Source organism: Dermacentor silvarum, chromosome 4, assembly GCF_013339745.2.
Source record: "Dermacentor silvarum isolate Dsil-2018 chromosome 4, BIME_Dsil_1.4, whole genome shotgun sequence".
Lineage (NCBI taxonomy): Eukaryota > Metazoa > Arthropoda > Arachnida > Ixodida > Ixodidae > Dermacentor > Dermacentor silvarum.
This window is the reverse complement of record NC_051157.2, coordinates 61,392,647-61,420,070: the sequence shown is the minus strand read 5'-3', so window position 1 is coordinate 61,420,070 and position 27,424 is coordinate 61,392,647. Positions and strand designations below refer to the sequence as shown.

Below are 27,424 nucleotides of genomic sequence, written 5' to 3'. Positions count from 1 at the left end.
CTTTCTTTAATTTATCCTTCACTCTCTCTCACGGTATTCTATTTTCTATTTGGGCGTTATTCGATCTATTAATGCACTAAGTTCCGTAAATTGTACTCATGATTGCATGGGTTTCGGGAATACAGTAGCAGCGAACACTGCGCTGTATCCTGTAGCAACCTATGATAGCGTTATTGGTATAATGGCATAGAGATATGGATCATTATTGCTAAGATAAAATAAGCGTTCTTATGCAAGCAGCCGTGACGAATGAACGGTTCCTTGCCGAACACAATCATCTTACGTTTATTGTTTTGCACTGCGCTGGGAAAATATTATGGTCGTGAAACATGACGTGAAGCAGCAATGTATTTCGTAGCGCACTTTGCGGGTGGATATATTTTAAGTGAAGCTAATCTTACGATTCCTAGCAGCACACAAAAGGAGGGACCTAACATAGAAGAGTGTTACGACGTTACTCGACTTAAGGAATATACAACGATGACGCAGTAGCGCACCCAGGATCTCTGCCAGGGGAGGGCTTGACAGTTTGCCAATACCATCTAAACAGCACTAATTTCGAGTTATTCACGGGAAATTGTCAAAAAATGCGCTTTTTGCGAGTGTGCAGACGATTGCGCGTATTACATCTTAGTTGCAGTACTCAAATGCGTAAGGAAAGAAAAGGGGTTAAACAAAAGGGGGGGTTAAGTCGGCCTCAGGGGGGGGGGGGGGGGTTACAACCCCCGAATCCCCCCCCCGTCGGTGCGCCACTGCGATGACGTATCAGTCATCGGGAGAAACGAGACCATTTGTACACAAACAAACAAACAAACAAACAAACAAACAAACAAACAAACAGCCAAACGCTATATTTTAGCGGATGCAAGGAAAAAAATTCGCGCGTAAAGCTGACGAAGCAAGTACACTATATGCAGACAAGTCATGTAGAAAGTCTAGGAAGCGCAACTAAGAAACAGTCAGCACGCTTGTGAATGTAGCGCGTTCCCCAAGTCACGCCGAGCATCCTTAGACAGTCGACGCTGGTGTATAGTACTCATCAGGCGGCGATGACCGACGCTGCTGTGAAGATGGTCGACAACAGGCTACAGGAAGAAGATGGGCGTGGTGTCTATTCCAGGTGGGAGCCTGGAGTGGCCTTGGGTCAGGAACTCGACTGCCCCGCAACTCTCCCACGTGCCCTCGCGCCTGCTTCGTCGTTTTTTTTTCTCGCAGCACTGTGAAACGGCGCTCTTCTTGCCACGTCTTCGTCGTCGTTACCGCACTTCTCAACTCCGCGCACATCATCACAGAAAGACACATCCGTGATGATGTTCTGCATCATGTCGCTTGTGTTACGCGCTGCTATTAGATGATTATGAGTAGACAAGTAGTCCGAATTTACACTCCAGTGAACTTAGGATACGCGCTAAATGAAAATGACGTCATCGTGACTGGACTCCAGTTCCGCATTGGCAACGTGCTTCCGGAAGTAATTAATTGAAGCAGGTAATTACTGGAAACTTGCTAAATAGCAAACTGAATGTCAGGTTTTGTTCGGAAATGAACGTAGGCTTTTTCATGGAATCCACCAGAGAAGGCGGAAATGAGGCATCCGTCAAAGCAATACTTCCTGCATGACATATATAGGAGGTATTGGTCAAAGGCGACTAATTAAAAAAAAAAGAAACACAGCAGACTTGGGTGGCTTTGCAGAATTACCACCCAATACCCAGCGCAGCGGCTTCTTTCGAGCAGTTGCATGTTGATTTAAACGACACGTATAGGCCGTTCAATGTTTACTCTTAAAAGTAAATTGGAGACCAACTGAAGCGAATGATGAGGCGCTATAGAAAAAAAGAAACTGTGGAGAACACGTATTCACATCTGGGATACTAATTCGCCCAGCTTGTATCAAAGCAAGACCATCCCACATTCCCACGAGAGTTCACTTAGTGCTCCATGCACAAATATATACACACATACACTAAATAATAATAAAAAGAGCACACGAAAATACAAAAAGAAATTGGAAGCATATATGGCAGTCGTCAAAAAAAGGCACTTTGCTGAAGGCAACCATTACGTCCTTTGGCATCCTAGCAGTGGCATAGGAATTCATTTTAGGCACAGCATGGGTGTGAACAACGAGAAACAAGTTCCCACTTGCTGTCCCAACCGTTCGCACATATCCATCACAAATACTATACTGAGCAGACCGCAGGTGCGATCGGCATCCTTCAACGCCTCAAGCCATCGGAAAGAAGGGTGGCCGCCAATCGCGAGCTGAATACCATTTACCATGCCGTACCGCTGGCGAAATAATTTCTTCCTCTGGCAGGGTAGCTGAAACGTTGCAGCGTTTTGTTTTTTGCGTGTCATTAGCAAGATGTCTGCCAGTGTTCGCCAGGCAGCTGTAGCTGGCCGGATAGCCGTGACAGTGAACATGTTTTTTTTCTTCTGCTTGTCCAGCGTGATTGTCATTTTTGCGCTCATTGCCCGCTGGTGCCGCACAGGGCGTTCTTATCTTATGGCTTACTCGCGAACTGTCACAGGGCGTGCCCGTTCTATTAGCACGTTCAGAAGTTCCTGGATTGGAACCAAGTTTTATCTCACGTTGAGTCGAATAAAGCGGGGCAAGAATTGTTGGCCCTTGGTGACCCTGAGACTGACAAGGCCCACGCGAAAAGTGACAGTAATGCATGCTCTCCCTGAAAGGCCGCGGGGATCAAGCCTGCTGGGAGCCAGCTTTCGCTGTCGCACAATCCGTAGCGCCCCGCCACACCCTAATTGCTGCTTTCTTGAGTTCCTGAAGGGTGATCGAATTTTCGCTCCTTCGGCTAAGGACAAACGTGCTGGTCAGAGACAAACTGAATCCGTGGACTGTCTGGCGAGCAGCTCTGACAATGTAATGTAGCCCGGAGTGACTCAAGCCGACGCGCCCAAGGCACGCCCTTACGCAGTTCTGAAGCGGGAATGTGCGCTTGAAGTGTATCAAGGTGTTAGCGTACCCTTTAATGGCAGCCAGCGAATTTGCGGACAGATGATCAGAGCGCTGTGAAAGAGCCTTCATCATTTTATTTGTCAACGACACCACGGATTCTTGCAGTGGCGCCAGAAAAGGGGTGAGAGGAGTGAAACGACGAGTCCTGCCAACAATGGCTCGCGATCTTCTTGGAAATGTGAGATCGAGAGTGACCTTAGCGTGCTCTGTAAGATTGCGGAACCAAGGAAGCTGTAGCTAATGGCAGTAGCGTACCCAGGATCTCTGCCAGGGGGGGGGGGGGGGGGGGGTTGACAGTTTGCCAATATATCTAAACCGCACTAATTTCGATTTCTTCACGGGAAATTGTCAAAAAAATGCGCTTTTTGCGAGTGTGCAGACGATTTCGCGTCTTATATCTTAGTTGCAGCACTCAAATGCGTAAGGAAAGAAAAGGGGTTAAACAAAAGGGGGGGTTAAGTCGGCCTCAGGGGGGGGGGGGGGTTACAACCCCCGAATCCCCCCCCCGTTGGTGCGCCACTGGCTAATGGCACTGGGAAGACGTGGAGCGCCGTTAGAGGCTTTTATGGACGCGCACATGTGTTCAGAGTGTAAAGAGTTGTCTACTCTAAAGGAAAAGAGCTCATTGTAATTCAAGACAATATAATTACAATAGCCGGACACAGATTCGCACGTGAAGATTCGCAAAAACGAATGGCCTTGAAGAATGCTAGTACTATCATTTGTAATAAAAGCCTGAATCCTCAAAACAAGTATTGCCTTTCATTTCATATGATTTAGATAAATGCGGTTTGCGCATTGCTGTTTCACAGACACCGATCGCGGCCACTGCAATGCTTGCACTTGTGAGTACCTACTGCGAATTGGATATTTGTTAGCGCGGGCTTAATCAGTCTACTTCGCTGAAAACATACTAAAACAAACTAGAAACTGTATCGGTGAAACGTTTTTTTTATGTATGTAAACTCACTGCTCTATATAATAAAGAAAAGAAAACAAGCAGGTCACGATGATGTGTTTGACGTGGCTATTGGTGGCACGTCCACAACACAGTTGTGGTTTCGCAAAATTCAGCGTCCTCCAAAACTAAAAAAATGGCACTAACGAAGCGGTCGACGACCCAGTTGCCGCACCTGCGACATACGTCGCATGTTCGAAATCGAGATCAAATTTGCACAATGCCATAATGGCTTATTGTGACTGATGGAAGTCTCCTGACTGAAACCATGTGAACCAGGCGTATTGGAACTAGTATAGTTATTCCGACTGCCAGTGGTATTTTACGGAGTTGTCACTGATTCAATGTAACTGATATACCTTTCCACAGAATGGCGTACTTTTTTTTTACTTTATGATGGCGGCAGAGCCAAATTAAAGCTCGTTCTTTTATGGAAACCCTGACCCATGTTTTATCACTCGTAGCAGTAAAGCATAAGCGCTGCAGTGAACACAAAGAACTGAAATTAGACTCAATGCTGATGCTGTACAGTAATTTATTACCGTAAAGGAGAAACTATCACACGTAGAACCTTTTAGAATGCAGAACTCATTGCATGCTGACTCCAATACACTTGCACATCAGGGAAGCTGAGTACAACATACACTGTTGTAACTTCTCATCCGATTACTCAGCGTGATATTTACTGAAAGCTGCTAACGTAGTAGCAGCTGACAGCTGTTTCCAAATTCTAATGTTTCTTTAACAAAAGGCGTAGTGTGGTCACTTAGTTGAGATAGATTTTATTAGCTTTTGAGTGGAATCTTTCCGTAATGCAAATACGGTGCAGGAGCATCACACACCCCTTCATGCATTAACATGCTCGCAATTAAAGGCTTCCAAACCAACGCCACCATAATTTACTTTCGCTTGCCATAAAATGCGTGAATAACGGTTAGCTGGAGACGAAAGTGGAGACGAAAGTTGCCAACATTACCAAAATCATCAAATTAATCAATTGTTGACAATGCTCACGACCACCTAGGCACACCATACATCACTGATGAAACCAATCATGTGTGCGCCAGGCAGTCTTGTCCACGTTCTTAGCCACTACCTTGCCAAGAACACTAAGCATAACATTTAGGGCAGACTTTTCTTTTTTTTTCTTTTTTTCACATCGTGTTTTTATCATCCGGCTTGAGGTGAGAGGGAAGTCCTAAGTAGCGTTACAATTCCAACCGTGCAGATGTCTTGACATACAGAAGACTACACCCGGATAAGTTTGTTCTTCTTGCATGAAGGGGCGTGTGATGCTCCTGCACCGGCGGATCGATTAGATCCTCAGTTCCTCGGTGCTTTGGTACTCCTTACAATATATATGACAGATCGGCTGAAAGGGGGTGTATGTTGTATGGCACCAATAGTTCAAGAACTCGTAATCATACCGTTAGTATATAGGGGTTCTTCAATTCGTTCATCGAGAGCCCTGAATAAAACTGAGCATAATTTTTACTAAAACTCATTCATAAATCATCAGCAAGACAGAGAGATAGAGATAAACGGGATGGGTTTGGCAGGGAGGTTAACCGGACAAGGTTCTGGTTCGCAAGCATCAGCTAGCGAATGACTGATTGCTAAAAACTTCAAGCATCAGCAAGATGTATTTAGCAATGAGGCAGTCGCTAGCTTAAAGCTCAGGTAACCTTTCTGCCCAAACACATTGCATGTCAAGCAGTACAACATTTCCAACATGTTAAAAAAAGAGAAAAACTAGGCAAAGTGATTTCTCAGCGCTTACGTCTAAACCATGCCATCATTTGACCCGATCGTGCAGACAGAGCTGCTTGTGAGAATCATTGTGGACCAATCCGCTTTTCAAACACGGATATTGTTAAGACCGTTCCTCCGCCATGCATTTCCACTATGACCAGCTGATCCGGACAGCTGAAATTTAACCTACTGCTGTTACGGGCACCTATTTTGGAACTGAGGCGGTACGGGTGATGTGATGTGTTACTGAAAAAAGAATTGCCCCTCGGGCAGATAATTTAGACGATTCTATAATAAACAGTTAATCCAATGAAGGAGTTACGTATAGGCTACCTATACGACATGACATGTGGCTTTGAACAGAGGGCACCATAAGCTAACGCGCGTGCGCACGCTTTTTCAGGCGTTTCTGCACAGGGATACTAGCGCAACTGCGTTTAAGCCGATAACCGCATTTCCGCCCGTTCTCCTTCACCGAAGACAAGCGACTCGGAAGATTGTCAGCATTGTTTCGGAACAGGTTTTTTGGCAGGAATGCGATCGAAGGGAGTGGTGTCGGCGGGTTCGATAATGCCTTTGTGATTTGGTCCCTACTTTGTTGCACTTTCTTTTTTTCGGCGCATTTTCGCACACTTCGATCAGCCAAGTGAAACTGAAGCTGTCGTGCTCAGCGGCGCCTGTAACTGCACATGCGGGGCTAGACAGTGAGCTGACCAGCAGCCTTGGTAGATACTTGCTTTGTGTCTTCATAAACAAAGGGAAAACAAAAGCTGTACAAAATACAGTGAAAACCGCTTCTCGCTGGTGGTCTTAGCGATAGGAAGTGGTGAGGAAGGACGCAGAAACAAGTCACGAATCTAGTGTGTGCGTTTGATGCTGAAGGAAGGGGGAGGAAAGAGAAGAAATCCAGGAATGACAAAATAATAAGCACTGAGACAGGATGAGGCTAGGCCGCACAACCGGCAATTTGCGCAAGCTTCTAGGTATCAATTCGACCGAAATGCCAAGAAAGTGTGCCGTTGCATATACTATCCGCAAACGTTAGACCTTGACAACAATTTGCGCGGTCAGCGTCAATGTTGCGTTTGCGAAAGTATCACGCGGAAGCTGCGCGTAGCACCTATAGCAGAAGACTGGTGGACTGATGCTTGTGACCGTAATACGGACTTGTTGAAAGCTTGGGAAGGATACGAAACCAAGTAAAAATTCAAACAGGTTTTCGCGCTAGCGCAGATGCGGTTCCTTTGCACAGGGGCCGTGGAAATGAAAGCGAAGGAGAATGAAATTGTAGGGAAAGTGTAGATGGATGGCGACGTTAATGTGATTAGCATTGAAGCAATGTACCGATACTGCGTAGCACCACTGCCGAAACGCGTCATCTAGTGGCACTGCATGCCAAGAATTCCTCGTGTGGCGCTTGTGTGTGAATGTTGTCACGTTGTTGTGACGCTGAAGAACGTAGTAGCAAAACTGTGGATCATGAAACTAACTTTTCTTATTGGGCGAACTTGTGTCCAAAAGAGCCAGCGGTGCTCGAAACACAACGACAGCGGCGAGCACAGTTGGCGACCATCGAAATCTGGTAGGCGGATCAAGCGCGTCGGCTTTTATACATAACTCGTCGAATGTTCCAGCGTAATCGTTGGTGGAGGCGTGCCTTCCAGGACGTACTACGCAATTCGTGTCGCGCATACAACCTCATTACATAAAGTTCGGCGAGTACATACTACACAACAGATAGAATCAACGACAGAATTATATTAGGTTCCAAACCATGCAGGCGCGTCTTGCGCTCAGTGATAACGTTGAGTTGTTAGCGGGTGAAATGCAGTCCCTGGAAAAAGGATGAGTACACGTTTCAATGTACTATATTCAGAGAAGATTGTCTTAATAGAGGGGTTTTTTTTCTTTTCCTTTTATTTGTGACAATACGGTTTTTATTTATATAAGAAGGGTATGAGGGCAGCGAAGGTGGCGTTCTTGCAGAAGAGTTCCTAGGTGAGGTGAACATACTTTGCCGCTAATAACGTGAGCTTCAGAAGACTAATGAACAAAAATTTATTAATTAGCATTTTTATTAGTGCCTTAGGGGCAGTTGTATAGGGCTAACTTGAAGGCTGCCACATTTTAATACACCATCATTTTCTAAGGATCTCGAAAATCGCACCTCATTTGAGATGTTTATCATCCAATTTTAACGGTTAATCCAGGCGATATCAAAACCGAGCGCCACGGGAGCGCAGGAAAGGTGGCCCCGATTTTACATCAGACCGGCACGCCCGGCGACGACAAACGCGAGGAAGATTTAAACTGAACTTCTGGGGGCAGTCTGATTAGAGTTACTGTATATGGTCCCCTTGGGGAGCAGAGTTGCGCATCTGATTGAACGCGCCGCTCGCGCCTCTATTCGCCAAATCTGGTCACATGCGCGAAAAGCATCCTTTTGAGGGGAAAGCCAACTTCACGGCTGCGCCTGCACCATAGAGTTTCTATGGCCTGCACTGCCGCCCGCCGCGCCACCATCGTCGGGAGCTACGGTGCGCTGCCAACCGCTGCGACACCTGGCCTTCGCGGAAGGAAGGAGCAAGCACAAGCTGAGCCACGCTGTGTCCGCCATTCAAGAGGAGTGGCTTTTCTGCTTAACACGAATGCGTCGGCGGGCAAGATGGCGGACCTATGCGCAACTCTGCTCCCGTAGGGAGCATATACAGAAACTCTACTACTGATAAGGCATGCTTTGCCTGGCAAGCACGTGCCTCTGTGTGTCGTGTCAGGATTTGCCGCGGCATGCTATCACTCAAACTTCTCCCCACACTTATTTACGGGGCATTGCCGTTTGACCCACAGCGGGGCGTGCTCGGTCTCGATACTGCCTGGATTTGGCCTTCAATTTCGATGTTGAGTATCTGAAATTACGTGAAATTTATGGATATCTAGAAAATTGGAATGGCATTAATTGTGACACCCTAAGAAGTTTTCCATGTAAGCAACTGCCCTCCAGTAAACAATAAAAGAAAGTTACTTTACCACATTTTTGTTCCTTAGTCTTTTCAGAGTGACTTAAGCAACGGCAAAGTATTTCTGCCTCGCGGTAGAGCTCGTATGCTCAGACATGGGTCTCACGGCCATAGCCTCTTTATATATATATATATATATATATATATATATATATATATATATATAATACATGTTGTCTAAAAAATAAAATAAAAAGTCACCCTGTATATATGACGTGGGTTTTGGACCGCCCACAATCGCAGAAGCTTTAAAGTATTATTTTTGTCCTTGAAGAACTTATCCAGTGACCCAAGTTGTTCGGATGGTTGGTTTTCAACCCTCTTCACTCAGCACAGCAGCCCGATACGCTACGCATTAGACCATGAACTATATACCCTGTGACCCAGGATGGTGTAATACTGTGAGATACACAGATTGGCAGCCCCAGAAAGTGGATGAAGTACGCAAATAATGCTAATTGCATTAAAAAAAAAAGGCTGTGAATTTGGCCCTGGATCTTTCCAAGCTCCAAGTAACCGTGGGCGGTACTTGTTCGCTCACGGTTGATCACAGTTCATGTAACCATCTTGTCCAGGCTGGCATTAGTGTCATATTACATTCATTTTCAGTAAAGTACATGTTTACATCATTCTCGTTGCCACCGGAATCCAGGTCAACACCTGGTTCTGCAGTGTGGGAGCTTAGAGAAGCCTATACAAGTGTTCAAGACTCTAGTCATCGGTACTCAGCAGTCGATGCAGCCGTTGTATTCAACGCCATAAATATATTGCCCACAGTAGTTTTAGGTCGCTTACCAACATAATTTAAATTTGTTCTACCGAAATATACCAAAGCTACTCCCTTGCGTATCTTCTCTCTTCTGGCGGTCTCCTTCACTCAGTGCACTTTTTTATTTATAGTTTTTCTGTGACCTCTTTTATTTTTGCAGGGGGCATCCGTTCTGGCGCTCCTGGTGCAGTCACCAGCAAACTAGTTCCTCTGTCCATTCTATGGTCATGTTATGTTTGCAAACCTGCTGACAATAGTAAAACGTGGATATTCGAAAATACTGGATATTAATTTATCGAGTCAAATGCGAAAACAAGAATAGTAGGGCTGCAATCCCTATTCCACATCTTAAATATTTGCGCACACCAAATGCAATATACGAGTATCTTGCCAGAGTAGCAACCAAGCAAGAATATTAACAATACGAAGTGCTTCAAGACTGCACTGCACTTCACTGCACTGCAAAAAAAAAAAAAAAAAAAAACGGCCCGAAAAAGGCAGGTGACTCGTCCACTCCCACTGTCAATTTTAAAACCTTCAGCAGAATTCTTCAGTGAAAAGGCCATGAACTTTCCTCTATCGCTTCATAGGCCTCGAAGTTCTCTCTCTTTAAATAACGACATTTCGCCTCCCCAATGACTCCAGATGAAGCTGCCTTAATGTAAGCGAATTCCGCGGATAATTGCTGTCTCTGTACTATGTTCACATAAAATTCTCGGACCATTCATCTTAGGCGTGCCTAGAAGAGAAGCTACGATGCTATGGGTCAGGAGAGAGCTTAATAGGTCAGCCGGAAAACTACTGGTGTGAAGGAAGTCAACACTGAAAAGCAGAATCCTAATTCCTTATGCGATGATAGAACAAATCAGAATGGGCACGTGGCATCAGCCAGCTTTTCGTAACGTTTGCATGTGAACTGGGAGTTGCCGAGTCTTACTTGACGTGAGAAAATCTTACTGTATTGCATACAGATAGGCGTTTCTTTTACGAGCGTCTATTCGTTCCTAAAAACATATGACGCATAGTGCCAATTGCAGCACATGTGGCACAGGAGAAACATTAAAGTACCGATTGTGTGACGGCCCATCATGCGAAGAACGGAGGCTTGACCTTCGGACCACTTTATGAAAATTACACGTCAGTCCTTTTGCATAAAAAAAGTACACGAGGTCGTGCCATCGTGCGCCTGCCATGTATGTACAAACCTACAAAAGCGCTACCGCTATTCCTGATATGCATCAGCCTATGTGACCGCTTGTGACGAACTGAACGATAAACGCTTCAGTGTGTGTGTGCGTGTGAGCTCCGAACGTTTTTTTTTTTGTCTCCTTCTACTCCTCTTTCAGTCCCATTTCACCCTTTCTAATTTAACGGTAGCCAACCGGGTCCAGTCTGGCTAACTTCGCTCCGATTTCCTTATCATTCCTGTGAAAATGGAAAGGCAGAGAGGCACTTATCAACATCGAAAACAGAAATATAGGTGAATGCAGCAGCGCAAAATGCAGTCCATCAACGACATGGAAGGCTTGATGTAATGGTTCAGCGGTAACCTGCTAGGTGGAGAGGTAATTAAGTGGAAAATGAGACATCCACCCGATAGCCACGATCGGGTGGATGTCTCATTTTCCATTTAATGACCTGGAAGGTTGTGGTATAGAAATTTGTCACCATGCGTCGATACGTGCCTCAGTGGTTTCAGGCCTACTACACAAACGCATTTTCCTAAGTTGATAAGCCTGCACTTCTAGAAGCGAAATTACAGCCCAAGAAATTACTTTTAATGCAGGCGTCAAAAAACTTGACAGCTTCTCGACGCCTGCAGCGACCTTATTTTCTAAGCACTTAGGAAAACGGAAGAGCTTGTTCAATGACGCAATCTGAAGAGTGTTCAACACATCACTCAAACATATAGCCGACATTTAAACGTCAGCAGTTGATGAGCATGCGGTAAGCAGAGCACCACGATTATCTTGCGCAGGTTAGCCGTAATGAAGACACCACGTGATAGGTCAATTGGCACCAAAATAAAGCTATAGGAGGACGACGGATGACCTCTGACAAGCAACACTTTTCATCTCAAGAACGAAACTATAACTTAAGCCTTGACATTTCCCAAACTTGATCAAAAGCTAAAACTAACATATTTTACGATTTAATTCTTTTTTAAAGTTCTTCCGAGAAGCTGTCGAACCCAGAGATGTGACGAAACTACTACTTAGCCCATTTTTCTGAATTATCTTTTTTTTTCTTATTTCACCCAACTTGAGATCAGGATATAAAATGAGGCCATGGAGGCCATGCTGCGCCCATGTGTGGTCTTTCTTTGTTATGTCGTTTAGCGCTCGTCTAAAATTTCCGCATATCGACGCGAGAAGAAAGCGGGTGACACAGGGATCGAAATTACTACGTACTGGCTTTTCTTCGCCAAAACGTTTCGACTGCGTGAAAATTTCGAGCCTTAATGAGTGGTTTTGCTTCTCGAAAACAGCCATGCATGGGAAAAAGAGATATTTTATATTTGCTAGATTTTCTTTTTCTTTTTTCGGCGACTTGGAATGTTACCCCTTGAGTCATGATGCCTGCATATGAACACGCCACTATATAGTCATTTCATTATTCTGGTCAGTGACGACAGGCAAAAAGAAAGAGTACGAACAAAATGCATAAAAGGAGCCGAATTGAAGTGAACTGGGGTCGAATTCTCGAATCTTTTGTTCGTAAGGGCTCATTTTTTTGCGATTGGCTGGTCGCCCTCGCAAATAATATGCCCCTCATAAGCATCGGCTGACATTTTCTCTTACAAACAATTGTAGCTTATGGGCTTTTCGTAAATACCAGCTGTGCTTTCTAAAAAAACAAAAAAAGAACGAAGACGTTGTCAAGCTACTGCGCATAAAAAAATATCAGGCACGCTTCTTTCAAAAGCGTTACCTCAACACATTACGAAATATCTGACGTGCTGCTTTCCATCTTGCAATGTATACCGTCAACTACTGTGAAAAAGTGTTTGTGTTTCTTCCATTATTGTAATGTCTTAGGCTAATCAATAACTTGCACATCTACTTTCAAATGAAGATTTCGCTCGTTTGCATGAAAACCTGGAGCATCAATTGAAAATTGAAAATTTTCAATACATGTCCTAGAAAATTTGACGTCACTAGAAAATTTGAAATCGGCTATTTGAAATTATGAGGATGGGCCAACCAATATTTGTACTTCTGCTTAGAAATTTCATTACGTGGAGTGGACTAGTATGTTTCCAACCAACCAATTGACCAAGGGCACCTGATGAATTGTGAGTGAAGAGATAAAAAGTATTTATCCAGGACGATGATGTGAAACACACGCAAATTGTGATTTTATATTCTTACGTCTCAGAGCGGATAGTAATCCTACAGAAGGGACGAACATAGGGACAAAAGACGCAGACAAGACGATGAATACAAATTCTCCTTGATGATGATTGTCTGTGTGATGCAGTGACGCTTACTTACTTTGGGGATTCGCGGTTCCTCTTAATCTGATTCAATCGCTTCGTTTTCTTATTCTTTCTTTTTGTGTTCGCCGGCAAAATCACGTGCGCCTTTCTTACTCACTCCGTGACGTAGTAAACGAAGACAGTTGATGGACCGCGCCTAGGTTGTACCCTTATTCGACTTGTCCAATTTCTTCTATGTATAGCGCACACAAAGAGTAGCCACAAAGAAAGAATGGCATACGTAAAAAAACAGCGTGCTGTGCAGCGCCCCCATAATTTAATTAAATAAATTATGGCGTTCTACGTGCCAAAACCCCGATCTGATTATGAGGCATGCCGTAGTGGGGGACTCCGGAAATTTCGACCACCTGGGGTTCTTTAACGTGCACCTAAATCTAAGTACACGGGTGTTTTCGCAATTCACCCCCATCGAAATGAGGCCGCCGTGGCCGGGATTCGATCCCGTGACCTCGTGCTCAGAAGCCCAACACCTGCTCAGCAGCCCAACACCTGCACAGCAGGCGTTCTTGTGTGTGCTGTACGCGGAAGATCATGCATCACTGACTCACTACAAAGCCACGACCCATGCAAGCTTTATCCGAGTTGGTTTGTGCTCTTTGCTCCTAACGTGATATGAACAAGCTAGCTTATAACGTCACATCCTCTTGTACGCCTGTTAATCAAGAGCGGGTCTGATGTATAAAAACAGGGCCACAGGGAAAACTGAGAAAAAAGTATTTGAATAAGCAAATCGTGCATGACGCGGAACATACTGGAGCTACAAGATGCGGTCACTTCACATTCCTTAAAAGCTTCGGCCTGCCATGTCTGAAACAACGATTTGGATGCCATTGTCAAATCCTTTGTGGAGCTTAACAGAATACAGAACGCACCTGAAACGCAACGGCACACTATTGTTTTGAGTAAACGGCGACCAACAAATGCATAGCCATCCACACGAGGTCAAAGACGAGTAAAATAGCAATGCAGTCGGAAAGGCTTCAAAACGCAGTGGAACATTAATTTAAATAGATGGCTATAGATCATCACCTACATGCAGATTATCTGTAGTGCACAAAAAGTATTTTCAGACAGCCCAAATAAGCATTCACGCGTAGATTGCACGCGAAATCAGCATACGTATACCCGGGATCTGGATGACATGTTTATCATTATGGACACCACTGCCGTGTCATTAGTTGCGACTACAACGCCTGGAACGAAGAAATGCTTTAAGGGTTAACGACTTGTAAGGTATGAGTCGCTGCGGGCTTTGTGTCTTCGGGTCGCGTACTGGCCTAATGGTCTGGCACCATGCATTCATTAGAGTGAGAAACACATCAGCGACATTATTGAGGTTGCCGCCGAGCCCGTACAACGTGTCTAGTAGCACATCTCGTGCAATAAACGATTGCAATGTACAAACACGAAGAAATAAATCTCCATGCATTCTTTAGCGTGTTCTGTACAACCATATTTTGATGATTTAGCAGCAGCCCCTTCGTTATAACCTCGTAGTCACTGCGGTCGTACCGCCTCTCCTGAGAGATTTTGTTACATGCAGGCGTTTGCGCTTACTATATGAACAGTGGTCTCGGTGGTCATTACGGGCATTGGTGACAGGGTCATGAGGTGCTGCGTTCCCAGCGGCGTTTATAAGCCTTAATTGCATTTCAACGCACTAGCATTGCACTTAATTGCACTAGCGTGAAAGTGACCCTAGCTTTTAGTAATTTAGATGCTAATCATACAACGCTGCTGTTTAGCAGCTGTGTTTTCTTGAACAGCACCGGAGAGTGGGCTTGGTTACTTCTCGCATTCTGTGCTCGTCGGAAATTCCCGCCTATTGACATTTCAATACACGTTAGCGAAACACAGGTGGGAAAAAGCGAAACAAATCCACCGCCCCCACGTGCTTGAACATGCTCCTAAAACTTCTATTTCAGCCGGAGTACCTGGGTCGTTCGTGACTTTTTATTTGTATGTATACTTACCGTAACCATAGTGAACATTTCCGGTAACACGCCGTCAGTCAGCTTTTCCTGCTCAGCAGTCGCCGCTCAGCTAAAATCGGAGGCTAAGTGAAATTTTAAGACTGAACTCTCGTGTAAGTGAAATGTTAGGACTGTTAGGACTCTCGGGTGAGCTCTTTTTTTTTTTTCTGCGCTTTTCAAAGGCGCCTTGCTCATTGTGTAGTGCAACTCCTTTGGTGTAACTGCACTGGTTTAAGCAACAGCAAATTTATCATTCTTCTGGCTGTTGTCATATATATATATATATATATATATATATATATATATATATATATATGCCTCTGTTTCAACGCAACTGTGTGGTCTCAACCTGGCATTCTCGACAATGTCCAATGTTGTTTCCCATCATTATGCTCCTTAAGGAATATGTATTCACGAGATCCTTGTATTTCTTTCTGACAGATTTCTCTTGCTCCGGTGTCCACACGAAGCTGCTGGCATCGACGTGTTTGGTGGTGACGGGAATTTCATCGGCGGCCATGTGACGTTGACGTCATCAGACTGCGCACTTCTACTACACAGGCACTACGTGCACGGCGTCGGACGGACGCCGGCGGTCCAGTTTAAGGATTTTTTCGAAGCTTTCAAGACGTGAGTAGCTCCGGTTGCTCGTCGCTCCTTACCCCTTTTATTCTTGCATATTTTGAAAGTTCTTCAAGTGTTCAAGACAGCAATGCTATGCAATGCGTGGGTTTTGTTGAAGGACCTCGTGACTGTTGTGCCGGTAAAGGAATATCAAGTATAGATCGGCCTCATCACAATTAGACGGAAAAGTGGCAGAAAAATAAGCATGGCCTTTTCCTATTCACTTTCGGCCAAGCGCGTTCGCTGGCCCTAATTCTAGTCTGAGTAAAACAATGTGAATAAACAGCGGGTACACCCAAGACTCGGAGAAACGCCGATACAGCAGCGCCTACGTCCCGTAAAGTGTTAAAAAATTAAATTATGGGGTTTTACGTGCCAAAACCACGATCTGATTATGAGGCACGCCTCCGGAAATTTAGACCACCTGGGGTTCTTTAACGTGCACCTAAATCTAAGTACACGGGTGTTTTCGATTTAGGTGCACGTTAAGTGTGTGCTTATTATGTTGTTCCACAGTTGTGCAATGCTGGTTTTGTGAAGGCTTTTACGGTGAAGAAGGCTACCAATTTATTGCGAACTATCTCTCACTTTACCGACAGTTACCACACAATAATGTAGGAGTATTTATCAGTTTTTCTGAGTGCTATAGTATATTAATGTGAATTGACATCAGAGCACATAGCATTATTTAAGAAGTGAACAACAGTATTCTAATAGAGTGCATCAAAAGTTCGCCGGGCTAATTTTGCGTTTGCCACGTAGCGAGCTCGCTGCCTTTTATCAAAGTTGGGAAAATGGCTAGTGAATTCACGCCATTGGAAATAGATAATGCTTCTGTTTCTAAGTACAGTCTTCTACAGTCATGCCTAGAGCATGAAAGTCATCCGCCAAGAAGAGAGTTGGTGCCATGTACTCAAACACCCAGTGCCTTGCTTTCGCATATTTTGCTGTTGGGCAATAGCTGCCAAACTTTCGTCAAATTGGGGACATTTGCTCCTTGCTCACGTCACCTTTACAGCAATGTTTAGTTCTTCACTGAGGGTTCCCAGCACGATGAGGAAGAATTCAGTCACATTGACTTAGAACCGCACTGTGAGATATTACGAAACGGCTAACTTCAAGAAAGGTCAAGAATTGAAGGTGCTCGTCTGGTTTGTGTCACGTTGCTGTTTGCGTCTTCATGAGTTGGTAATGTTTGACAGAGAGCATGGTTTAAAACCACTCTGAGGGATCAATTAACCACTAGAGACGCATCATTAGCATTCGTTAGCCGAAAATTGCCACACGAGCCGTATCATTCAATGCAGCTGGCGCTTACATTGCATACAAAGATGCATGTGCAGCGATGACCAACCATTTTGTGGCAGCGCGTGCGCTGAAGCAAAATGTGTTTTGTCAGCTGGCTCCGGTATATTTTGCAAATGTCATTCGGAGTTTAACTCGCGTGATTCACAGTGTGGGTACGGGAAGCGATACAGGGTAGCTAACTTCGATTAAATAAAGAAACGTCAAAGGCCACTTTCTCCATTTACGTGATATAAGCCGCCTACGTGAAGCGCGTTCGGCCGAAACCGACGGTCCAGCCAGTTCAGCAGTAGTTATCGTTCATTATTGTTTGTTATTTTACACTTCAAGCAGCAGACGTTTACAGAGTATGCACTGTTTGAGTACTGATAACTCTGACTTCCGATTACAGGGTTATATGTAGTAACAAATCACGAAAAACATCACCTAAGATTGCGCCTTGTCGTCCCCCTACAGACCCACGTGGGTGCTGAAAGCATCAATAAAAAGTACGCAGAAGTTCTCCCCCCCCCCCCCCCCCCCCGTTTCGTTGCAAGTCTGCAACGGTTAACAATCAAGACTTGGGTATTGCGTAATTTGTAGTCCGATGAAAGACCCATCAGGTGACCATTGTTTTCGACCTTGAAAGGTCCAAACAAAGGAAACAATGCCTGCATTCAATAATGCGTAAACATGTGGGTGTGAAAAACAACGGTGTGAGAAGCGAGGAGCAGTGGGTTTGTTGTATCCCCCTTACTAAAACCGTGTAACGGTTCCGGAAACCAGTACCAAGCAGGAAACGAACTTTTAAAGCCGTAGTCACGTAAGTATGGTTCAGGATAAGTCAGTTCATTGGCTATCCTGTTGTTGACTCTTGTGACACCGCTCACTTGTGAGCCTCTGATTGGTGCATGTATCTAACAAATATACATTGGAATCGCGAGTTTTTCAAACCGGCGGTAACCTTTCTTTATTTTCTCTAACAATAATCAGTGCATTAAAGGCAAACAACATTTTTGCTTCGAGCATACGAAAGTGACGAAAGCTTGCTGAAGGTAAGAAAAAAAACTCAGAGTGAGTACAAGACGTTCACATTTTTTTGCGTGCGAATCAAGGCAGCCTTCTAGATCAATCACATTGGTTGCACATTTCGGCTCTTGATCAATCAGTGTGGCCTTTGAAAGCTCGTCAATGTTGTGGAAAGAGGTGGAAACAGGCGTGACGAAAGGAACTTGTAGGCTGAGACATGAGTCACTAGGCGCTGCTGTTTTGACGCGCATTGAAAGGACCCGCACCGAAAATGTCCTGGCATCAAAGATGGACCCATAGTTGTATATGTAATGAGGCACTACTATCTCAGTGGTACCTCGTGCATAAGTCGGATAGTCACCAAAAGGGACTGATCGACAGCTCTACGCAATCGCTCTACGATGCAGCTCTACGAAATGAGCTTCTGATTGTCTCACAGCAATGCGCTGGCTTTTACACTGCCTCGCGCCTATACGTAGGGAAACAGAACACAAGGTTGAAAGTACTCTCTGGTAATGGCTGGAATTGGCCGAGTAGCGATTTGCAGCCGTCGTGCAAATAGCCTGCTAAGCGACTGATGTAGAGCACTGCAGGACACCATTAAGGATGACATTTTAAGAAGCAAAAGCAAACAAAGAACTTTTGGAAGTGCAACTCTGCAACTGACCGCTGCTCTAGCCGTTCACGTCCGTTTTTTTTTCTTTTCTTCTTTTTCTCTAATTATTTTCTTATTTTCCTTTGCTTAGGCAAAGAGAGTTTATTGCGGAACACGGCTTCGTACCCCAATGTTTTTTAACTTCGCAGGTCGTTCGTGAGCGCAGGTCCACACGAACAGGTCTGCATCAAGTACTCGGACATCAACAATGCGGTGCGAGAGGCCAAGTCAAGGCTAAGTGAGCGAGATCTCGTATTTTTTTTTCTTCCAAGCGAACGACGCCTTGACTTCAACGCTTATTCCCCACTTACTCCTTTTCTATTTTCTTTCCTTTTCTTTTCCTTTTCGTTCCTTCCTTGGCCCAAGCATGTTGCGCTGAACTTTACGTTTAGCACTTCTTTTCCGCAGTCGCCCGCCTTCCGGGGCTTTAACCTTTTGTGCGCGAGTGCGAGTCAATAACTCTTTAGGTCCTCAAGGAGTCTGACTCGATGTCAAGTTGACGTCAATGACGGGGTCGCACCGCAGAGCAAAGAAAAAAAAAAAGGTGCAAGTGCAGCGGTTGCCCGTGGTTTATTTTACACGGCTATTGTGTCTGTTCTATTGTGTCTCACGTGCTTAGAAAGTGACAGTTCAATTTACAAAAGGAACCGCACCTAAAGACAAACTCTAAATAGGCAACCTTGGGCTTAGCCTACATTTGCGAGCGCGAATGGCAGGCAGGCGTGCAAGACAGAATATGCGCAACAGAAGCTGTCTTCCCCCTGCGCATTCGTGTCAGAGGTAATGCGTTAGTTTTGTGGCGACTGCTGACGTCAGCCGCGATAGAAGGCAATCTCAGCAACGACGCGGCTAGAGGAGGAAGACGAGGATTGGTTTAGCCGTGGCTGAAGTGTGCTGGGTGGGGCTTCATAACTATGACTTGACCACAGTTTAGATCTTAAAGCTGACGCTGTCTCTTAGCACTAAAGTATGTTTGGTGTTTAGTAGATTTATAAGTTGGCAGTAGTGGGGCAAAATGTAATGAATTAAGAGCAAGAAGACCTCTTATCGCGCAGAAAAAACACCAAAGTTTCAAAGAAGGCTGGATAGAACAAATAACGACGAAATAAGTGCGAATAACGGTGCACATGTATATTGCTGCGAGAAGGATTTCGAGGCGAGGGATTGCAGAAAATTGAATTGAAACCTGGGATTCACAGTTGCTGCAGTCGGGAGCTTCGTGGGCTGCCAATATAGTGTCCTCCTCGTTTAGAGGCTGCAGCTCGAGACTACTAGGTAGCGCTCCAGTCTCTCATACTTTTTAACCGCATCAGTTATTAGGAACCTTCGGTTCCGCATGTACCTCGTATGTTCTTGGCCTGAGCTTACAGGTTTTTAGGAGGGGATCTTTTCAGAACTTACGTAAGAAAGATATGGCAGTTACGTGAGCTTGGTCGCTGCAGCACCATTACTTCATCAGACGGCCCCGAATTAAAGCCATAGGTATGACGAAGCCGCAATAATTTGTCTATATTTCTCAGACTCTTTCACGAACGTTATGGTACATACTTGACAAACTTCGATCCAGTATGTATACAAAGTAAAGTTATTTCGTAAAGTTATCATAACGAGCGAGTGCTTCGAAATATCGCACATCTAGGGTTTTTGCTGTTCGCTTTGTATCGCGAACAGGTGCACCGCGTGCTTTCGTGGAGGCGTGACGTTGGAGGGTGGAGTGCGAACGACATCGCCGTACTACGTGCCGAACCTGGAAGTGGCTTCTCAGAACACTCAATCTAAAGCAGCAACTAATTAGCACGTCCATTAGATTGAGGAGATGGCCACTCGTTCCCCCCTTCGACTGCGTAATGAGCTTAACGAGGGCGCTGTTTGTTCCGATGCACGAATTAGTCTAAAGAATATGTTAAAATTGAATTACCTGCAATAACGATGAATATGAAGCTTATAATTTAAAAAGCCCGTTTGCATAAATATTTGAATAATTATTGCTATTTTTCGAAGATGACGTGACATTTAACCACAAGGTCAAGGAATGCAACTGCAAAATTATTGTTCCCGCCGCTACGGCATTTATTCCCTTTTTAGATAACTTGCGCTCGAAGGTCGTGTATAGTGCATTTTCTTTTATCGGCAACAGCAACGCTACGGATGAAGGGCTGTTAGCTTCGCTTATACATTGAGGAGCGCTATTACAGAATACTTGTCTGTCTCTGGTATTGAGAGAAACGCACTGTACTCATGCCGCCCTTCCTTGCTGGATAATGTACGTCATTGTCTTGGCGGCAGTCGTTACAAAGAATGCTTTGTCAAAAAGAAAACATAAGAAAAGCACTCTCTGCGCGCAAGACGGTGATCTGTTCGAGCCAATTGCTATATTTAGTGGTCGTTCGCAGTTTTGTTACATTCGATTTGCTTTCTTTATCCTACAAGTTTCCGGGTGTTCCTGACCATTGTAGCGTTAAAAGGAACAGATGATTTGTCCTCGGAAGTGGGAAATAAAAATAAAAGCGTGGCCTTGCGAGTTAGACTATGTGCGCTAAATGACGTCACTTCCATTCCAGCCTGGCTGTTCTTGTTTTTACTTATCCACGTGTGCGTACAAGGAAAAAAGTGTGACTTGTTTCCTCTAGTAGGGGTTGCTAGGGGACCTAGTTATTGCATACGTAGTCTAACTCTGTAAATTCAATTTTATTCAAATAAAGTGAAGACAAGGACTTAATTTATTTGGCAGAAGAAGACGGTGGGAATAAATGAATGTAATATAAAGCATTGAGCATTGTGACACATGTAACAGAACAAATGAATCAAGCAGGCGAATACTGTGGTGCTTGTCACAATGTCAGTTCCCGATGATGCACCGCCTAAGTCGATACGTCTTGCCGAACACTTGATTTAAGTGGGCAAACAATTTGCTGCATTTTTAATAGTTGTACACGCACGGAACAAGTTAGAAATCTTTGTGTTAGGGAATATTATTTACATAATTCGAACAGCTGCGAGCGCTTGCGACAGCATAGGATGCGCTGGTATTAAATGTACAATTGTTTCTTATACTTTTCAGATTATATACACCCATATGCGGCTAATGACCCCCTGCCAGAGCCTAAGGACATTGCGCCTACAGCCGAACTTACACTGCTTGTCACCAAGATCTTGGCAACACAGTAAGTTACTTATTGCCATTAAAACATCGGAAACTGCAAACCGTATTACACTGCTGGAGCTCAGTTTTTTCCAGACTTGGTCTTTCGAAGACGAGGAAGCGTTTGCTCTGTACTCGTGTTCACGTGCAATACCTCACGGAGTCCTCTCAAATATACTGAGTTCAAGAAAGTAGCTGGGGTAAAGGTTATAAGCATCCTAATCTGCTTAATTGTCAGCCTATTTCGCACCCGCCGGGGTGGCTCAGTCAGCTAAGGCGTTGCGCTGCTGAGCACGTTGCGCTGCTGATCGCGGGATCGAGTCCCGGCCGTGGCGGCCGCATTTCGATGGAGGCGAAATGCAAAAACGCCCGTGTGCTTGCGTTGTAGTGCCGTCGAAAGAAGAAGAAGCCTATTTCGCAACACCTGGGGCGCTCTATGTAAAATGATTCCAAACTGCTTTGATTCCAAACTCCTGACGTCAAATTTACGTAACCACGGACGCAAGCATCGGGCGGTGACCCGCAGCGTTGTCTGAACCCAATCAAACACTCTCCTCCTTTATAGGAGGTCACCTTTGTTCGCTTGCAAAACCGATAACATTGTCTACACTCAGCGGTTTTTCTTATATAATTGGCTGACAAGAGGTGAGGAGCACGCTCTAGTGGAGAGGGTTTCGATGGAGCCGAGCCAGCGCAGTGAAAATAGATAACCGCATGACGAGGGTGGTGCCGGCTTCTCTGATTGGTCCGCTTCACTTTACTTAGCTTGCAAAAATTGAAAAAATTTCAGTTTTGTTCGGCATATTAATGCTTTTTTTTCGCGTACACGTCACTTTGACGTGGCGAGTTTTCGCGGTTTTGTGAGGTCACGTGACAGACAAGCGAAGTGGGCGTAGCCAGAAAACATTGGACCAATAGCAGAGGGCTAATGGTGAAAAGGCGTCGAATCAGGAATGATTATTTTTCTTTTGTGTGGTTTAATCATGCATAATCAGTGTGTACACGTTATATCAGATGGGGAGCTATCGCGGTTTTCGTGACGCCGCATGACAGACAGGCGAAGTTGGGAGTGGCCCGAAAATGTTTTGATCAATCGTGGAGGCTGATTGCAGAAATTGGAATCAAAACAGTTTGGAATCATTTTACGTTATAGCGCCCCTGCAACCATGTTTGCGTACATATGATAGCTCCGCAGCAGTGCCAGGGAATACAGAACAATTACCTCCGATTTCAGTCATTGATATCTGTAGTCAGTGAATATTGGTCGCATAGTGTGCCCGTCCAACAAAGTAACTTGGTTTCCCCACATAACATCTTTAATTACAAGAGCTTGTCATTCTTTTTCGCTTGTGTGGGTGTTTTCATTGACCCAATGGGTTTTACGTCCTGAAGCAACAGTAAGATTTAAGAAATGCCGTAGCCTCAAGGGCTCAGAATGATTTTAACCGTTTCAACGTTGAGTACACGAGCGTCATTGCATTACATCTTCACTGCAATGCAGCTGCTATGGCTGGGAATCGAACCTATGACCTTGTGCTCAGCAGACGAATGCCATAGCCACTGTGGCTGGTGTTTTCTTGCGCCTCGGCATCAGTAACCTTCAGCGCTTCATTGACGAATAATTACGGCAGTGGGCGTTTTTCAACAACTCAATGAATGCGTACTTAGCACAGATGCTGCGTGTTGCACCCTCTCAGAAAGAGTGCTCATGAGTTATGACTGCGTGCATCGTGCCACTAGGATACACGGCAAAGCTTTCATTAAAGTTTTACATCCATCCATCCATTGGTGATCATATGATAGTGTCGTCTTTCATACTTCTTTTGTCGTGCCTTTACGGTCGGTGTATTGTTTGCTAGGTTCTTCCCAAATTCTGTACCTAATTGCAAGCGCGCAGCGCTCAGATATTAGTCGGGATCCGGTATTTCTGTTGAAATGCAGCAAATAAACGAACATTACTGTCATTCAAAGAGTGTCTGCCGATGCTGCCGCAGGTTCCGCATGACACACGACGAGATTATGAACTGGCCTGCCACTGATCGACACGTCAAAAACGGAGCTCTACGACCTGTGCCCGGCCCACGTGAAGCCCGTGCCGTGCACTGTGGAGCGCTACCGAAGCATGGATGGACGCTGCAACAACATCAAACATCCCGTCCTGGGGAGTCACCAACACTCCCTTCGTGCGCTTTCTGCCGCCCCTTTACAGCGACGGTGAGCCAGCCACTCCCGCGACCTCCCTCTCAATCTTGTTCGAGACGCGTGTAAAGGAGACCACCCAAGCTGCAGATAACCGCTGTGGCTCCTCTGTGGCTTCCGACATTATACCACAACGCAAAATGTATAGACGTTAGCGGTTTGTCACGGCGTTTTATTGCGATAGCAATTATATGGACACTCCAAAGCAGATTTCTGCCGTCGGCGTCGCCGTCGCCGTCGCCGTGAGGTTCCGTATGACGTCAATGGAGATGAAATCGTCGCCGCGCGCCGAACGCTGTATGTGCGAGTGAAAGGGTGCGAGGGACGCGCGCTTTCACGGGGACTGAACCCACGGCGGAGAACGAACGCGCGTTCTGCGCCGTGCTCCCTTAAGGGCTACAGAAGTATAGGCGTCTCTTTCCTCCTTTACAATCAGCATTTTATGTAGAGCAAACGCGCCTTCTTCCGACGCGCGAAAAGCCGTGGGGGGTGGGGGGGGGGAGGGAAGGGAGGCGACGTTTAGCTGCGGCACCAAGTGCCTATTTATATAAAAACGTTGTGAGGCGAGAAGGTGGTAAAGACTTCCGACGCTATAGACGAGAGTGTCCCGTTCTGATGTGGTCGAAAACCTCCGAGCCCCAGAGGCTCCGGCAACAGACACCAACGCCGCACGCGTTTGTGCGAACGCGGGCAAAACGCCGACGGCGTCGACAACAGTTCTGCGTGTTGCCGGTACTGCTGCATGTCCAAGTTTATACAGCTGATAAAGCTACTATCATTACTCCGCATAGCTCTCTACAAATTTGCTACCGCAATTGATGCTTTGCCTTTCGGGTGAAACTGCGACAACATTTATTGAAACTATTTCCTTCGGTATACTGCTGGCATTTTTTTAAATTGTTAGATCGAACACAATTTTTGTAAAGAGTCTCCTGCAACAGATAACGTTGTTCGGCCTGTTGTTGTTCAAATGCAATTACTGTGACAAGTTCTCCTCCCCTCTTGATTATTGTCATCAGGGGTTGACCAGGCTTGAGTAATCCTGGCTCCCTATGAGTTGGGTCACGAGGCCCGCGTCAACAAGGTACGCAAATAGTGTATCTAGTATTCGCCTGGTCAGATGCACTTAGGCAATAGACGAAAATTACCTGCAATGAAAAATCGAAATGTCCTGGTACCAAAATAAAAAGATTCACAAATTAACAATGGAGAGTTTTAGAATAGGGGCCCCAAAACTTTGGGGCCCCAAAGAGCTTTGCGGGTGTTACCATTAGGACATGCAGGAGTGAAGAGTTTTAGAATAGGGCTTTGCGTTTGCGAATAGGATCTTGCGCTTGCAGCGCCACTACGGTGTCAAAGAGAAATTATTACAAATATTAAGATAAACTATACCATTTTATGATAAGAAGAGTAATTTTGACTTTCGCGCTTTTGCGTTTAATTAACATTTTAGAGGTTATTCTAATAACAGCAAGCGATTTGTAGCGCCTAATTTTGAGTAACCAACTTTACGTGCCTTCAGGAGCCAGCTAATCCATGTTAGGCCTACGAGCCATGAAATTGACAATCGAATTCGGAATCAACGGCGTCTAATGAATCAAGCTTCATTACACACGTTAGTTGAGAGAAAGCGATAAACGCAGTCACTTCTCCTAGCTTACGAACTTCACGCGTTACCACGAATCGAGCCTAGTTTGGTGCTCGGTGAGAGCCGTCGCTTCGATGGGCGCCGCCATGTTTGTTGACGCAAAGCTTTTGGGGCCGCTATTGGGGCTCCCGCTAAATCGGTGAAATAGCGTGCCCGACGCAAAACCCAAACGCAGTTCGCGTCTCGCGCATGCGCAGTGGCGTCGACGCTATTTCTTTGGGGCCCCAAAACGTTTGGGGCCCCTATTCTAAAAATCTCTATTTTTAGTTATTTATAATTGTCAAATTGAAGTCGAGCAGTGGCGAAGTAATGTTTTTTCAGCGAAGTTGCTAAGGGCTGACTCTTCGATGGTCGCGTCCGGCAATAGAAAAAAATTACTCCATCTCCCGCTAAAGGGAACCATGTGTGGATGCGAAGCAGCGGGGAGATGGTTAGCTTGAGCGGGAGATGGTTTCGTGGCAGCGGCCCGAGCGCTCATCGCGGCGCTGCACAGGAGAGAGAATGAGGCGCGCGCGCTCCGTCATTTTCATACCGCGGAACTACCGTGGCGCCCCCAGCGGAGTCTGCAGCTGTCGCACCACCTATCGTGCGCGCCGCTCCGAATTCCTAGAGAAGAGAAAGGGGGAGCATAGGAGAGGAGAGGGGGAGAGCACGCGCATGCGCTGTAGGGGTGTGGCACGCGGGCGCCGCTCCGTACAGGATTCCTAGAGGAGAGAAAGAGGGGGGAGCCTAGGAGAGGAGAGAGGGGGGAGGGGACACGCATGAACTGTACGGGCGTGGGAGGCGGGAGGGACGGACAGAGCCGCCGGCAAGAAATGGCATTTAAAAAACTCTCATTGGCCGTATGCTGTATGTGCGAGTGAAAGCACGCGAGGGCGAGGGACGCGCGCTTTCACGGGGAGCGAACGCACGGGGGAGAGCAAACGCGACTTCCCAGTGGAAGGGGAGTGGTGGGCGAGGAGGGCATCGAGGCACCCTGGACTGTGCGTGTGCGTGCCCGCTCTCCCACTGCGGCGCATGCGCGCAGCCCTGCCGGCCTCTGCCGCCGTCTCTCCCTGGGCTCTCGCACAGCGTTGCATGTAGGCTCTCTACTCGCGCCCGCCTCTCCCTTAACAGTGTCGACAACGGCGTTTAGCCGTTCGTCACGTAGCTCCCTCCCCTTCTTCCACTTTTCCTACTTTCTATCCCTCTTTCCCCGCCCCTCAGATGCTGAGCCGTGCTCCCTATAAGGGCTGCAGAAACATGCATCTTTTCCCTTTTCCTCAACCTCTACTCTTACGTAGCCAGCGTTTTGACAGCGGTTGTGTGTGTCACACAAACAACGCGCACAACTGTTGTCGACGGCGGCGGCGTTTTGCCCACGTTCGCTCCGAACGTGCGCGGCGTTGGTGACGTGTTTCTGAAGAATGTGCCAACGTTTGCCGTACACCCTTTAGAGGTGTACCGTAACGAGCATAAGACCATGGTCCTTATGGTCACTAAATAAATGAAAACCACCGGATAATATATATTGATCATTCTTTAATAGTTCAAATAATCAATCATCACATCTTCATAGTCATAATTGGAAATACAAAATTCCCACCATAGTACAGCTTCGCTGGTATTCCGTCTCCACCCCAGTGGAAGGGCTGAAATATTTTTATAGCGCTCCTAACTAGTACCACTTCCGAGATATCCAGCCGTATAAAGTGTGCTACTGAACACACCTGACATTCCAGCTAACAGTTTCTCAAAACCTGCGGCAAGTAGTTCGGGATTTTATTAGTCGCAATGCCAGTGCATTTTTTAGGATATTTTGTCGACGGATATCTCAAAAGAGGCGCTAGCCTTGTGATTTATTTGAAGCTCACGTGACTTCACTACTGGAAGTTTTCAATTTCGCAATTTGA

The 27,424-nt window shown here is 45.7% G+C and overlaps 1 protein-coding gene across 1 annotated transcript in view; it reads left to right on the top strand.

The window, feature by feature from the left end:
- The window catches only part of LOC119448636 (peroxidase-like), a 123,749-nt gene that overhangs the window by 60,353 nt on the left and 35,972 nt on the right, over positions 1–27,424 (top strand). Inside the window, 6 exon segments of the mRNA XM_049665645.1 lie at positions 15,393–15,581; positions 18,693–18,781; positions 21,605–21,707; positions 23,680–23,710; positions 23,712–23,837; positions 23,839–23,899. Coding sequence (XP_049521602.1) covers positions 15,393–15,581; positions 18,693–18,781; positions 21,605–21,707; positions 23,680–23,710; positions 23,712–23,837; positions 23,839–23,899 — 599 coding nt within the window.